We start from the raw sequence: 16761 nt of genomic DNA, 5'->3' as shown, positions 1-16761 counted from the left end.
AAGGCCAGAGGATTTCCTGGTAGCCATGGCAATACACAAGGGTATATACACACTGTGGTTTCTTTCTCTCCGCTGTCTTCCTGGAGACTTGCACCCCAAAGACGACTTGAGCTTTTAGAAACCTTGTGCAGCAACGCAATAGTTCTGGGGTGCATTCTCCTTTGCCAGAAGACTCTGTAGGACCCATAAGCAGGAGGTCTGAATAGTTTTTCCATATCCTCTCCTTTCCCCAGTCACCATCACTGCACTGGGAGGGAGGAATGGCGTCAGAGCTTTCTGAGTTGTATGCTGGATTGGTTGAAGGTCTTGGTTGAAGGGTAGGAGAATGTTTAAGAGCACTCTCTGGGTTCTCCAAGAGAATGGCTGTGATGAGCCCTTGTTTGTTCAATGTTGACCACCATGGCAGACTCCACGCTCATTGACAAGAGACTGAGAGATTAGTGGAGCTAACCAGGCACTGGGAAGTTGGGGTGCACTTCCTTGTAAGTGCCAAGAGATGAATAGCTCAGTTGAAAGCAACCCAAAGGCACACTCTGAAGGAAATGCTCTGGGCATGATTGGGTATGACTGTTCTCTGTGCTCATTAAACCCTCATCCGCCTCCAGGGCAATTCCAGGATAGACTGAGTCACTCAAGACTCATGCTCTGCATTGGGCAGCCAAGGGCAATTCAGCCACCGAGTGTGATTTTGGCCTCATTCAAAAAATGAATGCTGAACAATGCATCCTTTGACCAGGCTCCCAGCACATGGACATCAGGAGATGGGGGCAACAGCTGTGAAGGCAGTAGGAAGACTGCCAGTCTTCTTCCTTGGCCAGCCTGGGTGGCAACAGGGGCTCCAAGAGCTAGAAAGACTCCCAGAAGCATAGTTCTGGGCTTTGAAGACATCAGATAAATGAAGAAAAGAATGACTCTTTCGTGTCTTGTTAAGACCATGGATTGTGGCTTTACTGGGGACAGTTTGCTCAAACCTGTGATTAATTACAGCTCTGTAGCAAGAACACTGGAGCGGGAGTCAGGAATCTGCAATTACAGACCCCTGGGGTTCTGCTTTTCTTGTAACTGCCTGGGTGACCATATTTAGTCTTTTTGACTTTTCATTCTCTGTGTCACAAGAGAATTTGGTTGGATATTCTCTATTGCCTCTCTTGGTGTTAAATGTGGGTAATCCAATTAGCTATAAGGCTATTTAAAAATTGGCCCTCTTTCTAATCAGAATCAGTTTAGTTAGGGTTATGAGTTGAGTAATCTGCTACTTTAGACATGAGCTCAGCAAATCAGAGGACAGAAATAGAATCCTGGCTTTTTAATGATAAACACTATAAAAATAAAGTATGCAGAGAACTCCCCAACTCATTGGGCTGCTACTGTCTGTGTGTGGCTGACTCCCAGAGCTCCACCAGGTTGGGGACAGACTGCATAGAGAATTAGGATTCCAGCTAGCTCATCCCAGATTCTTAACTTAGTCTGTCTCATCATTGGACTTTGGCAACAGATATCTCAAAATCTTACCAGGACAATCTCAGGGGTGAAAGCTCAGCCCTGGACCAACCTGGAATCCCAAGGCCCTCCCAGCATGAGCTCTGCCTGACTTCAGCCAGAGTATTCAGAAGGTAAAAATTAGGAAATGTGAGTATTGTGGGAGGATTGCTTGGTTTCACTTCTCAAAGAATCAGGGAAAGAGCAGTGGGTAGAGTCAGAGAGACCAGCTCACTGCTGGAGAAAGATACTGCCTGTCAAAATTTTAGAGCCTTCTCTCTCCAGGGAGAGTAGCAAAGGTCCATTACTGATGTTATTTTCCCCTACAGCCCTACTCTTGGGCACAGGCCCTGTCCTTTAATCCTCATGGTCTGGAACCAAAGAAAGTTTGGAGAACCGACAGTTGCTTCTCATTGAGCATGATAGGATGTCTCCGGTCTTCTGGAGGCCTCCATCTTTACTGCCTTTTCTCAGGAGATCAGTTCTCAGAAATGGCACTAAGAGGGGGTGTGAACATGCCATGCCTATCACTGATGATGGCTTGAAAGCTGAGATGGAGAAGTCCAGTTGCAAAACTGTAAATTGGTCTCCGAAGCAGCAGAAATTTCCAGAAGCCAAGCTTTGGGTTGAAGATGTTTTGAATGTCCAATAGGAAGTTCATAAAGCCCAGTTAGTGATACTTTAGCTGTAACATAGGGAGGGAATCTGAGATGTGATCTTTGTGTAGCACAAACTCAGCTACTTTTACAGAGGTGGGGGTGACAGAGGCAAAGAACCTCTGTCTATTCATTTATTTACTCAACATTTGCTTATCATAGAAGATTGTGTTAGCTGTTGGGGATAGGATGGTAGAGAAGACAGTCACAGTTTCTGCTGTCATAAAGCCCCCAGGGAAGATCCAAAGATGCCTGAATCTTGGAGATTCTGACTGATGGAATGACTCCGAGGGAATGATTTCCTGTCCTCGTTTACTTGGTTGTATCACAAAATTCTGTTAAGAACCAGTGAAACCTAGCAGCTCTGCCGCACTGAAACACCTGCACCTGAACTTCATTCTCCCTGCAGTCTTGCACACAATTTCACAGGTTCACAGACACCCCCCGCCCCACTGTGAAGACCATCTCCTGGAGTGGAAGCTGGAAACCCTTGATCTTCCGGCCTTGTCACTAGCCAGCTGTGTGAATCACCTCCACTCAGCTCTCAGGAAAGTTTGGGAAGATGTAGATAATGGCAAACTTAGCAGGCAAATTACACAGTGCTCTCTTCCCATCTGATGTCCCTGTGATTTCCTACCACTGCCGCTGGGCAGTGACCAGGACAGACAAAGGAGATATTCTGCTCTGTCTCTACAATATAGGCCAGGTTCAGGAATGTGCTTGGTGATTTTATTGGAGATACCTGTTTTCCTTGAGCTGAGGCTTAGGGGAAATTGTAGGTAAGATCAATGATTTAGCCAGTAAGAGTAACTTTAACCAGGAGCCTGCTGAGTATATAGCAGAGCACATCGGTTGAAACCCTAACTCTCTCACTTTGGTGACTGTGGGCAAGTTACTGGACCAATTGGTTCCTCCATTTCCTTGACCCTAAAATGGGTTTGGAAATAGTACCTGCCTCACAGCATCTTTGTGAGAATTAGGTTCATTGAAGTACACAAAACAACAAATAAATATGCAACATCCATTGTCTCTAATTACTAAGTGATATGCGACTTTCCCAGTGTTGGATACTTCATCTGACTTAATAGTTCAGAAAATCCAGGCTGATTAGTATTGCCATCCTTTCAGGGAGAAAGGTATGCGTGACTAATGAACTGCATAACCTGAAGTAGGTTGCAGAGTCTAGATTGGAACCAGCTTTGGTTAGACCCAAATTTGGCTGAAATTCAGAGCAACCTTCCTGCAAATGTAATCCTATTCCTGACAGGTCCCCTAACAGGTCTGTTTCCATGTAGGTAGAAGAGGCTCCTGGATGCTAAATGTTGTCTCTCTGTCCCCAGCCCTGAGGTGATGAACATGATAAAGTCCTGTTTTTGTTTTTGTTTTTTTTTCTCTCAGAAGGTTTCTCTATCAATCTGAAAGTAGTCTCTAATGTTCAGTGTTTTCTGTTGAACTCACCCTGTCTGCTAGAGGAAGGGATTTGCAATAGTTGACTCACTGCATGATCGGGAGATTTATTGGAGGCCAGAGGGCTCAAAGAAAACCACTCTTGATATATGTCCAGTTGGAAAGGCTTGTCTGAGAGATGCAATTGGCCATTTAATGTTAGCCTCTTAAATTGAAGTGGATCTCAAATTGCAGTAGTCTGTGCATCTCAGGAGCACAGGCAGACATCTAGGGAGTCCTGCCTCCCTGTGGCAGCCTGTGGTATGGTTAGCATGGGCTCTTCCCCGGGGGTCTTCTGTGGCTACTCATGAATCAACCCTACTCTTAACAGTACTTAAGCCTTGGAAGTGGTGTCTGCTAAGCTCTGGTACAGTTGGAAGGTCAGTTAAAGCCACCTGCCTTGGGATTATATGTAGTGTTCCAGTGGTTAAGGCCATAAATGCTTGGTGTCCAGGTTGGTTGGATTTGAATATCAGCTCCATCATTGCTACCTCTGTGAACCTGGGCTTTTTTTTTTTTTTAATATATTCTCTTCTCTGTGTCTTAAGTTGCTATATCTGGAAAGTGTGGATAAAAATATAAACTACTTCCTAAGGTTGTTTTAAGGATAAAATGAGTTCATTCTTGTAACATGTTTGGAACAGTGCCTGGCATGGACATCATTAAGTGCACATCAGTATTGGCTGCTCTTACTGCTGTTGGGACTATTACTGCCCTTTAGGGTAGTAATTTAGATATTTATGAGTGTTAAAAAGCCTGTTGGGAAGTCTTGATAAGTTGTTGGGGCTTAAATGATACAGAGTTCTGAAAGCTTGGTCTTTTATAAGACAAGAAGAACCTTCATGAGACAGTTGAACTGAAAAGAAATATTTGGCACCATCTGTGCAATCCCCAAGTGGCTCAATGCTGTCGGGATTAGGAACTGGATATTTCCCAGAGATTAAGATAAATGCAAGTTGTGAAATTTTCACTTTGCTTAGGAAGCCTGCATTCATTCAAAGGCCCTTTGCAGATAGTTACAGCACACGGGTCCTGTTGAAAGTTGAGTGTATGTGTTGTGTCACATCTTGGCTACCCATGGGTACACAGACCCTGCACTCATTTGCAAATGTATTTCCAGGCACCATGATACAATGCAAATGCACATGTGTACTGTCTATAAATTCCTGTTGGCTGCTGCACAAGAAACTCAAGAGATTTTACTCAGAAGTCTTGGCCTCAGTTGCTTTCTCTTGCATTTGCATATTATTCTATCTGCCACGTGGCAAGCCAGAATTGATACTATAAAGAAGAAACTGCCATTGCACATCAGCCCACTGTCCTTGTCTCATACTTTTTTTTTAACCTGGCAGTGATAGCAGCCACTTGGGCCTGGAGCAGACAGGTGAGTGACTCATTGAGTGTCTGACCCAGGACTCCTTGCCAGCCCCTCCTCCAAGGAGCTGTTTCTCATTTGTGTGCTGGACAAGGGAGGCCCCGGAAGGGCTGTCGCTCACAGTGACAGTTTTCTTTTGTAGGATTGGCCAACTGAGACCAAAGCTGAAAATGTCAGTAAAAGCAAATAGTATTTCAAAAGAGCCTTACGCATTTCCTTCCTCTGTTCTCTGCTGCCTCATCAGCCAAGTGTTGCGGGAGTGGCTTAAGGAGACATGTTAGACCTGATAAGGAATTAACCACATTAAAGCATCTTTTCCCTGGCTCTGTTTTCCAAGTGCTAATTTTTCTTTTTTTGAAACACTTGCATGCTTACTATTCAACCAAAACAGAGGACAAATCATTGACACTGGCTTCTGTCTTTACAAGCTCCATTTCTTCTTCTTCGCTCCCCCCGCCACCCCAGGTTCAGAAACAAGGAAGGTAGTGCTGACTTCTAACCGTTCTGTTATCTCATTTTCCATTTGTCTTTTTCTAGTGGTTGGAACCTGCTTCCTGTTCAGGCAAGAGGAAGCAGTGGTTCCCCATTCAATTCAGTAACAATGGCTGCATTTTGTCATTCTTTAACCATTATTTAGGTGCCTCTTCTCTTTCTCCAGTTGCTCTGATGTGAAAGGTTCTTTGAGCAGCTAGTAAAGTGGTTCAAAGCTTGGTTTTTGGTGTTAAACCCACCTGAAATGGAATTTCAGTTCTGCTATTATCATTTAACTGTATTATCCAATCAATAGTGTATATGAGGGTACTGCAAAATGTCCATGGAAACACCTACACATAAATTTCAAAAAAAAAAAAACATTCTTCAGGAAAATACACATTGTTAAATTCACTTTTCCATGAGCTCTTTGAAATATTATTGAACAGAGATACACCTTCTAAGAGTATGTTGAAAATAACATGACACAGAACCTGGGTGATGAGTACTCAGAGGCACTGCAGTCACAGATGCCCCCTCACAAAGCTGTCATTCCAGACACATTCAACGAGGCTGAGATTCAGAAAGGAGACAGTGCGCTCTGGTTGGAAACACTCACTTGAACAATTCACTTCTTAGTTTTCTCATTGATAAAGAAGTAGGTTTTTCTAACTACCTCTGCACCTGCCTCTGGGAAAGGTGGTGTCTGGGTTACAGACAGTTCTATTGATTGCAGGCTGGCTCCCAAGTAACATGAGGGTAGTGCCGAGGGTAGCACTAGGCCAGTGTCCAGAACCAATTTCAGTGTGTCCTCTGAAAGTAAGATGGTCATTAGGCCCAAGCAAGCAGTGTAGAGGACCTAAGTCTCACTGGGACAGCTTCAGTGAGTTAACTTTTCTGTGTGGCGTCTACTTAGGTGCAAGCTGGAGTCAGTGCAGTTGCAGAAGAATAATGAGTTTCCAATGAAGTCTTTGAGGCCTTTTGAAATTGCCACACAGGACCAATCAGAACAAGTTGGTTTCTTGTTCCCTATGTAGATTTCAGATTACTGTCTGCAAAACTCATAAGAGTACTTGTATCAAATCATTCTTCACTCAGCTGATAATAATTGGGCTTCATTTACAATAAAACTCTTGGAAGCAGCTAGCAGGGATCTGTCAAAATGTAAAAAACTATGTTTCTGAGGAAATGTCAGTGAGTCATGTATTGAGTCAGTGATTTTTGTTGAGCCACTACTCTTTGTCAGGAACTGCTGTTGTAGGTATTGTAGGTCTACTTCTATGAAGACGTGGAAGGCCTTTGCTTTCTTGTAGCTTTCATTCCAGGTTGGGGAGGCAGCAATCAGTACACCAATAGGTGAACAGCTTGTGAAGACACAGAAGCCAGATATCATGGTAGAGACTGGGCACTTAATAAACTACTCAGAGAGGGATTCTATAAGGCAAGAGAATGAGGAATTGAGTTTCTCGGTTATGTAAATGAGCCACATAAGTAACTCTCTCAGGATAGGACATTCCAGGCCAAAGGACAGACAGCTACAAATGTTCTAAGATGGGAGGGGACTCATGGTTCCTGAGGAAATGAAAGAAAGCTTTGTGAATAGAGCAAGGCTAGCTACATGGAAACAACAGAGGGGGCAAGAACCAGATCCTATTGTCTTGGCCATGATAAGGAACATTATTTTGTGCGCAACAAGAAGCCATTGGAAATTCTAGGCCAGTGAGGCACACCATCTTACTACAGGAAGATGCTCTCAATAAAAGAGGTCTGAATCTAAACTGTATATTCAGTGATACTGCAACTACACAAACATGTATGTACATATGTTCTTATATTACGTATGCATATATTATGCATGTATGTGTATGTGTGTTTTCAGTAAACAAACTGGGAAAAGATACCACTGTGTAGCAGTCAGTGGATAGCACATAGGAGTAATACGGCTTTCCCCTATCTTACTTCAAGTTTGAACTTCATTTAATAATAGTGCTGTGCAAGGCTGGAGTGAATTTTGAAGGCTCTGGCAGGCAGAGTAATTTAGTGTTTAAATGAGTCTACCCTAAAATGAACTCTTGTTTATTAATCTACTTTTATGTAAAAAAATTACTGATGCAAAACAATCTAACATTTCTGTTTCATCCATAGATTTGAATATCACCTGCCGCTACGCAGGTGTATACCATGTGGAGAAAAATGGCCGCTATAGCATCTCCCGGACAGAGGCAGAGGATCTGTGCAAGGCTTTTAACAGCAGCCTGCCCACCATGGCTCAGATGGAGCAGGCCCTGAAGCGGGGATTTGAGACCTGCAGGTAAGAGACCAGCACCTGTTCCTGCACTGGGGGAGCCTGGGTCCAGAGGGTGGGGCTGAGAACTGCGAGTCTGCTCTGACAGCTGAGCAGATTATTGCCTCAAGAGTGAGCCCCACCCATTAATTTGGCCACGTCAATCTGGAACCGGTATGGCCACTGGAGTTTAAAGTTGGCTTGAAGCACCTTTGTGAATCATCCATGGGAAGTCCAGAGGAAGCCATTAAAGAATATATTGATTGGAATCTTCTTGCCTAATGTACTTCCACAGAGCTATTCTTGCTTTGATAGCGTGGAAACACAAGAAAACATACAACAAATGATGTATTTACACTAAGGATGTGTCTGGTAGAGTCTTGGCTCTGCAAATCTTGGCTCAGAAAACATTTTTCGCACAAGTTTTTGTTTTCTTTTGGTTTCTCTCCTGTGTTCCTCTGGTTTGACAAAGTAAACAAAAAGACGTATTATTCAAAGATGTGTTACCATCAGGGGCACTGAAGGGGCTCTTACAAGTGATCTCAGCCTTCTGTAGAGCTTTTCTCAGACCATCTTGCTCCTAGAAAGGCAGAGCAGACAAGAGGCTTAGTTTTTGAATTTCCGAAGGTTCTGTGGCCAGTGTGCACATAAAGAGCAAACAGTGGTGACAACTGCGGCAAAAAAAAAAAAAAGTGTTTTGCTTTGGTTTGTTTTCACTTAAGGAAACCTGGGTAATCTCAACAACTGCTCGGAAGTTTCCACCCCAGCCTGCACCTGTCAGACCCTCTGTGCTTTTGCAATGTCCTTAGGTAACACACTTCCCCTTTTATCTTCACTGCTCACATGTACATATCCACAGATGGTTTTTGAGACTGCAACCCTCTTTAGGGAAACCACCAAGTCCAAGTTCAATGCAGTTCTCCTTTCCCTTGGTTACAGAGGCATTCATCTTATAAACAGAGGCTGTAACTTTTGCCGAAAAAGAAAAGGATAATCTTCAGCCTTACTTGCACTAATATGTGACCAGTAGCCACATTGATGACTTAGATGAGTTGAAACTGAATACTATTAGGAGTTTAGTGTTTCATTGGGAATAGCTACATTTCAAGTGTTCATTGAGTGACAAACAGCCAATAACTACTCTGTTGGATGGCACAGAATGTGATATAGTTCAATCATCAAAGAATGCTCTGTAGAGTAGCACCACCTAAACATAAAAATCTCTACATGCATCCAGAGTACAGGGGGGAAAAAATAAAAGAACAGAGAAAGGGAAATTGCTACAGTAGCTACATGAGCTATAGACTGCAGCAAAGGAAGGCCAATTAGTGAACCCGCTTATTTTATTCCCAAAACTAATTGTTTCAAGATGGTCCTTACTGGGTCCCTAAGCTAAGTAAATTCAGTAGATTGGCTTTTGATTGTGAGACACAGACGAGACATTTTTGCAGTATATATATTCTCTTATGCTGAGAGCAAAGGAAATTCTTAATCTTGCCAGTGGCCAATCACCAAACACTCAAAGCTGAAAGCTCTGTTTCCTTGGTCATACCTTCTCCCTTAAACTTTAATCTGTTAGATGAGTTGCTATTATGCCACTTTGCAGGTAAAACTACTGAGGCTTAAAGAAAATCTGCAACTCATCCTGGGTTACATAACTTCAATAGAGGATCTAGGATCTAGTGCTGCTTAGTCTGAGCCCAGGGCAAGATTTTCATGACTTAGATTTTCTAAGAAGCTTGGGGCTAAGGGGCAGGGGAGTGTGTTTGCTTAGGTTCACTGAATATGAAATGCTTCCCTGTGAACAGTCACATGTCACATACTGACGTGTACAAACATTTAATGCAACTTCTGTGTAATGCAACATGCTAAATGGACAAGCAGCATACTGTGGTGGAGATCAGCAATAACTTTCAAGGAGAATATTTTTAAATATAGAATGTTGGTGTCACACCTGTTGATATCATGTATGAGGGAACAGGTTAATCAAGAAATATTCTTTAAAAAAAATAAAAATAGTCTTGTCCAATGGCTCAATGGCTAAATCTTCTCTCTGCAAGCACTGGGATCCCATATAGGTACTGGTTCATATCCCAGTTGCTCTATTTTCTACCCAACTTCCTGTTTGTGGCCTGGGGAAGCAGCAGAGGATGCCCACTAGTGCAGGTGGAACTCTGCACCTATATGGGAAGCCCAGAAGAAGCTCCTGGCCCCTGGCTCCTGGTTTCAGATCAGCTCAGTTCCAGCCGTTGTGACCATTTGGGCAATGAACTAGAGGATCGAAGGTCTTTCTGACTCTCCTTCTCTCCATAAATCTTATCTGCCTTTCCAATAAAAATAAATATTTTTTTTAAATGCCCCCTCCCAAATCTGTCATTTCACTCATTGCTTGTATTTAGTATTGCAAAATTCATTTCCATAGTCTCCCTCAGGTGATTCTGAATGATATTTGTCACAGAACTCACAGTGAAGTCTCAAGGGCTGGGACAGAATCTTAACAGCTCCTCTTTGTCTGCCTCACCTTGATTAGTAGCACTTCTCAGATACATGAAAACTTATTCATATTTAATTGTGTCCTTCCCCCAACCAAGGTAAGGAGACTTTGGGGAAACAAGTTATATTCAGATGAGAAACTAGTCATGCATTTTATCGTTGCAGTAAAGGCATAATGAGTTCTTATAGCTCACATGCACTCCCAGCTCAACACTACTTCCACTATAAATGGTATTTTCTGAACCCACGTGTCTTTTTGGAGGCATGTTGCATTTGGGGAAAAATCTGCAGTTAATGAATATGTAGACATCAGGATCCTCCTAGGAGACTTCAGGCTCTGTATGTTGCATCTGAAACGGTCTCCATGCATGGTGTGCCCCCAAATCACACTATGGAATTGGGAGACATGATCAGTATTAGTCTGTGCTGCTTCCAGAAAGTTCCTAAACAAAATGAGCCATTGTATTCTACTTGCTTGGATAATATTACTTCTATTTTAATGATCGTTACTGATGAAAGAATCATACCTGGGGTGCTTATATGGCAAAATGTGCTGTGTGTTTGTCCCATAGGCATTAAATTTTATGTTTAGAATAAGAGTGTGAGGTGAATGACTCAATCCTGAAAAGAAGAGGATATGAAATTTGGCAGGTCTAAAATGAAAAACTCCTCTTATTTTATGGGAGCCAGTCTTTTCTATTTTCTAGGAAGATGCTGGCAACTAGAGTAAACCTCCCATTAGAGCTTCCTTCTTCTGCAACCCATATTAGTTTCTGTTTGTCTAACTCTACATTTCTGCCCACAAATTGTGCCTGGAAGTAATTTTTTTCTTTCATATATCTTCTTCATTTAAAAAAGATCTATTATGATATTTTAATCAAATCACTGTACAAACCTTGCAGATCTCTTGGACTATCTGTGTGCTGCCTTTCTTGGATTTCACACAATGTCTGTGTCAAAACTTCTAACCCCTCTGGGGGAACTGAATGGAGTATTGCACTGTGTTGAATACTGTTTGATGGGAGATTTTCAAATTTGCATCACAGCCTTACAGGTCAGTTCTCAGTGTAAGGGAAGTCTCTTGTTTTTCTTTGACAGGTATGGGTTCATACAAGGGCACGTGGTGATCCCACGGATCACCCCTAACTCCATCTGTGCTGCAAACAACACAGGGGTGTACATCCTCCAATCCAATACCTCCCAGTACGACACGTATTGCTTCAATGCTTCAGGTGGGTCTTCAGCTGTTCATCTCTTTGTTTTGTTGGCATGTTATCCTTTGGCGGCATGGTTGGCACCAGTTCCATCTGGGTTTAAGTGAAGATTTGTGTAGCTACAATTCATTTTACAGATGCTCACAGAGTAGTTGTGCAGTAGAAGCAAGGTTCCTTTCTCTGTGGTTAGGGAGGCAATTATTCAACAAATAGCTATGAGAAACCTCATCTAAAGTCAACAAATGAAATAAGAACTGAAAGAAAGGAAGATGAATACAGAGAGAAGAGGGCTGTTTTCCTGAGAATGTGGTCAGGGCAAGTGACTCAAAGGCGGGGCATTAAGGATAACTCTGATCTGGGTGATGGAGAGAAGTCACTGGCAGAATAAGGAGCCAGTCCCAAGTCAGCAGCATACGAGCATCCTGGTCTATTCCATAAACTTCAGAGAGACCAGCGTGGCTCAAATCAAAGATCAGAGAGGAAACCGCCAAGGAATGATGTTAGAGCGTTAAATGGGGACAGATTACATAGAGAGGTTGGCTCATTTTTTTTTTTTTAAAGATTTTATTATTATTGGAAAGCTGGATATACAGAGAGGAGGAGAGACAGAGAGAAGATCTTCCATCCGATGTTTCACTCCCCAAGTGAGCCGCAACGGGCCGGTACGCGCCAATCCGATGCCGGGAACCAGGAACCTCTTCCAGGTCTCCCACGCGGGTCCCAAAGCTTTGGGCCGTCCTCGACTGCTTTCCCAGGCCACAAGCAGGGAGCGGGATGGGAAGTGGAGCTGCCGGGATTAGAACCGGCGCCCATATGGGATCCCAGGGCTTTCAAGGCGAGGACTTTAGCCGCTAGGCCACGGCGCCGGGCCCAAGAGGTTGGTTCATTTTGTCAGAGAAAGTGGAAGTCCCACTATATGGTTTTAGTAGGGAGCTGATGCAAGCCAATTAGCTTAGCTAAGATAGAAAGACAAAGATATGGAATATGCAATAGACCCTTTGCCTTCTTGGATGCCCCTCATCTAGCTGCTGAGAAAACTGAGAATAAAAAGCTAAATTAAGTAAAATATGGAAACACACATTTATGAGTCTAACTCAGCTCCCAGAAAGATTAGAGAATTCAATACATTGACAATTTTGAGTCTTTTGAGAAATATCAAAACCACAAATATAAATTTTTTGAAGGCCAACAGTCAAATCTTACACCTCAAACTGAGCCTTCTAGTCCCCATAGAGGGAAAGATGAGTCCTCCAGGAAACTCTTGCCCATCTTTTTTGAAACTGTTTTTCTTAAATATTGGAAGAGGCTGTTTTAAAAAAAAATGTCTGAAAGTTACTCAGGATACTGTTCACATGATATAAACAGATCTTGTATATTTTAGTAAAATATAAAGTCTGTGCAGACTTAACTGAAGAACTGTTACTATAAGCTGACAGCAGTGGCTTTGGGCCTGTGCTATTGGGTCAGCACTGGAGATCAGGATAGGAATGCATAAAATCTAGAGTTTAGAAAAAAGGGAAAGTGTTGAAATGCTGAGTGTCAAGTCAGCCAATTTGGGGAAATGTATATGCAACATATATGTGCATATCTATGCATACACACGTATGCATTTATTTGATTTATATATTTGAATGGAATGACAGATTGAAACAGAGCTTTTTCCTCCACTAGCTCATGCCTCAAAGTCTGTAACTGCCAGGGCTGACACAGGCTGAAGTCAAGAGCCAAGAATTCCATCTGGATCTTCCACATGATTGATAGGAACCCAAGAACATTGGCCATCACGTGTTGTCTCCTAGGGGGCACATTACCAAGAAAGTTGATTAAAAGCATAGGTGGGGCTCAATCCCAGTCACTCTGAAAAAAGATGTGGGTATCTCAGTTAGTAGCTTAACCTGGTGTGCCACCCCATGACAAATATGTACAAGTCACCAAACCTATGGGAAGATTAGCAAAACAAGGAAGCAAACCGTGGGATGTTTACTCCTTTCTGCTACATGAGCAAAGAACACAAATGAAATTTAACCCAAAGGAGAATTCAACTTAGGTGAAACAACACATAACTTGTATCCAATTCCCATACCCATACTCAGAATATCCATTTTAAAGATATTATAATTTAAAAACAAAGCAAATCAAAAGGAAGTAGACACTGCATGGCATGGATTTCAGCCAACCCTGTCCTGGGGTAAAGCAGCAAAGGAAGACTTTGGGAGAAGTTTGTGTTCTAGGTGAAGAGACTTGTTCCGTGCCAAAAACTGTGCATATTTTGGTGACTCTAGGTCCTGCTTTTTGCTTTTCCAGTTGAATAATGCCCACTGAGTATATGCAGTAAATTGAACAGTTGTTTACCCACATTATCTCACCTATTTTACATGTGGACTCTCACCTGCCAGAAAGAACTTTAACTCAAAAAGATAGAAGCAAATGCTGTTGTATTGCCTGGACATGAAGTTATGTGGGCAGCCTGCTGCCATGATTTTTCTCCCTGCCTTTACTTTTGCTCACAAGGCTAGGTTTATTCACAGAGCAGGGAGCAGCATTGATTAATATTCCACCCTTTGGAGGGTAGGGAGTTAGGTTGTTTGAGAAGCTTGAGAAGTGTTGGTGGTTTATTGCGTTCCAAAATGATCTGATTACAGTAGTAAAATGAAAAGTAAATTTCTTCTTTTTTTTTTCTATCTACCCAACTAACTCAGTGTTGATCAACTACCCTGATTTTTTTTTAAGTTTAATGACAATTTTATTGGTTAGCTTTGTGTAGTCAGTCCTGAGGTAAACAGAGTATAGGAAAGAACCGGAAGTTGGAATTCTTAAAGAAGTTAGCGATCTTACTGAAGCTACAGGATGAAAAAGAGTGACACTAGAGAAACATATGAAAACGTATGGTTAAATAAATTCAGATTGTCTCGGTTTAGAGCCAGGTTGATCCTGACAAGTTGCTGGTCAGTGAAAAGCATCTGATGGGAAGGTCCTGGATTGTTTTAGCATAATATCTGGAAGCATGTGGTGACGTCCAGTGGTGCCATCTGCTAATGAACTGGCTCCAGGGATCAAAGCCAGTGGGACAGGAGTTGATGTCTTCCATAAGCCTAAATTTTAGTGGTACTTTTGGAAGGCACAACCTATGGCTTAAAAATGAACTACAAGGAAGATGCTGAAAAATACTCTGTTGGTTATTGCTTCATCCCTCTGTGGTGAAGGTCCACTAGGAGCCTTCTGAGTGAATATGTAGAAAACAGATTTGAATTACTTTTTCCAAAATGCTTGCTTTCAGTAGAATGCTTCATTCTTTTGATAAGATAGAATTTAAAACAAAACAAACACAATAAAAGACAAAAAAACCCCTCCCACATTCATTTATTATCTGCTTGTTCATTTATTTGGGAATGCTTATAAGATACCAAGGATGCATCAAGTCTTGAGGAAGGTGCCTTTCTATTAGTGCCTAGCTATTAGTGGATGGCTTGAATAATTACCATTTCTCTTAGATACTGTGGTGAAGTGAAGCCAAAGGTTTTTTTTAATAAGGTAGCCCACCAGCAGGTTCCTCTCACAGTCCTTACAAACTTCATGCTCAGAGACCCCTACCAGGTTAGTTTGCCCAACATTGCTGACTCGTTAAACAGAATGAAAAGTGGTCTAATGAAGCCCTGGGTTTGACATGGAAGCATGAATATATTGACTGCACATTTGGGTCACAGTCTATGTTAGTGTGCTTGCCAGACTTGACATTCTTTATGAAAGTTCAGGTGAAATGGGGCGTGAAGGGAGTCTGCATGAGCAGATTCTCTCATCATTATCAGACTTGTCTCCTGTTTCTGACGTGCCCTATTCTGTATTCAACTTTCTTCCTGGTAACCCTTAGTGCATGGCTGTTGTCTGTGGTTGTATTTGCATTTGAAGGGAGAATGTTCCATAAACTTTGGAGAGAATTTTCTATCTCCAGCCATGTTTTCAGGCCTGTTTTTTTTGTGGTGGCGACATGCTAACATCAGAAGCATCTTTTAGGTTAAGCCTACCTCCAGTAACATCCCCAAGACATACAGGATAGAATCATCACCACATCTGCCTAATTAGCTCCATGTCCTTATTTTAACTGAGAAGAGTTGAAATTTTTTCTGAAGATTTATTTATTTTTATCAGAAAGACAGATTTACAAAGAGAGGGAGAGACAGAAAGATCTTTCACCCACTGGTTTATTCCCCAAATGACTGCAATGGCTGGAACTGAGCTGAGCCTCAGCCAGGAGCCTCTGCTGGATCTCCCAGACAGGTGCAGGGTCCCGAGGCTTTGGGCCATTCTTCATTGCTTTCCCAGGCAACAAGCTGGGAGTTGGATGGGCAGTGGAACAATCAGAACACAAACTATATAGTATCCTGGCACTTACAAGGGGAGGATCAGCCAATTGAGCTGGGCCACAGAAGAAACTTTTTGAACTGAATAAAAAGCCAAAGAAGTCATAATTATGATTGCCAGCATGAACCTATAGAACTCTGAGAGACAGGAACAGAAACAGGATCTGTCCAGTAGGTGTGGAGTAAACGTTTTACAAAAAGAAGTGAACATCTTACAGGTATAACTTAGTTACCTCTTAAAGTAGTACCCTTTAGAATTTATCTAAATGTTTCATGATGTTTAAATGTTTAAATAATCGTATTTGCTGATCATTTGGAGGTTAACATTACTGGAAGAATGGACTATTGGGAAGTGATGCTGATCATTTTTTTTTCCTTTTCATTCACCTGATACATATCTGCTATATGTATCTCTGGCCTGGCCACACATAGTGTTCTGGCCAAGGCAGATAGATGGGTGGCCAAGACAGCTATCAAGATCATTTTAGATAGTGGTAGAAGTGACTGGATGAGAGCAAGAGACATGCAGTGATGAAAGGAGGAAAGATAGTAACAAAGGGTTGATTTAGATCAGATGGTGAGGAATGGCCTCACCAAAAAGGTGATTTTTCTCTCAGAAGTCTCTTTCTGGGTAATCTTTTAGCTCAAGATTTGCATGAGTGATTCTCCTTAAAACCTAATTTTTTCTAGTTGAATGAGTAAAGCTGACAGTTACTTTCACTATGAGGACAAAGAAATATTCAATCAAAGAATGTCCTCTTTATCTGTAGAAGAAGTGGTCCCAGCAAGTAGGAATCAACAAACATGTTTTGTTCGAACTATGTTTTTGTTCAGTGTTGTGAACATTTAGCAGTTTATGGTAGGATACTTAAAATGCTTGTGCTAACAGCCTTTTTCATGATAATAATCAGTCTGCCTTTCTCCATATTACCTTTCATTCATCCATCCATCCAGTATCCATCCATCTACTCATCAACTCCTCCTC

At 42.1% G+C, this 16761-nt stretch overlaps 1 protein-coding gene across 2 annotated transcripts in view; it reads left to right on the top strand.

The window, feature by feature from the left end:
• Nucleotides 1-16761, top strand: part of CD44 (CD44 molecule (Indian blood group)) — an 86080-nt gene that overhangs the window by 26535 nt on the left and 42784 nt on the right. For both annotated transcript variants that reach the window (XM_058663177.1, XM_012927051.2), the window contains exons 2-3: nucleotides 7573-7738; nucleotides 11303-11436. In XM_058663177.1, coding sequence (XP_058519160.1) covers nucleotides 7573-7738; nucleotides 11303-11436 — 300 coding nt within the window. The remainder of the gene's footprint in view (nucleotides 1-7572; nucleotides 7739-11302; nucleotides 11437-16761) is intronic.

This window comes from Ochotona princeps, chromosome 4 (genome assembly GCF_030435755.1).
Source record: "Ochotona princeps isolate mOchPri1 chromosome 4, mOchPri1.hap1, whole genome shotgun sequence".
Taxonomy (NCBI): domain Eukaryota; kingdom Metazoa; phylum Chordata; class Mammalia; order Lagomorpha; family Ochotonidae; genus Ochotona; species Ochotona princeps.
This window is presented reverse-complemented; position numbering and strand designations above follow the sequence as displayed.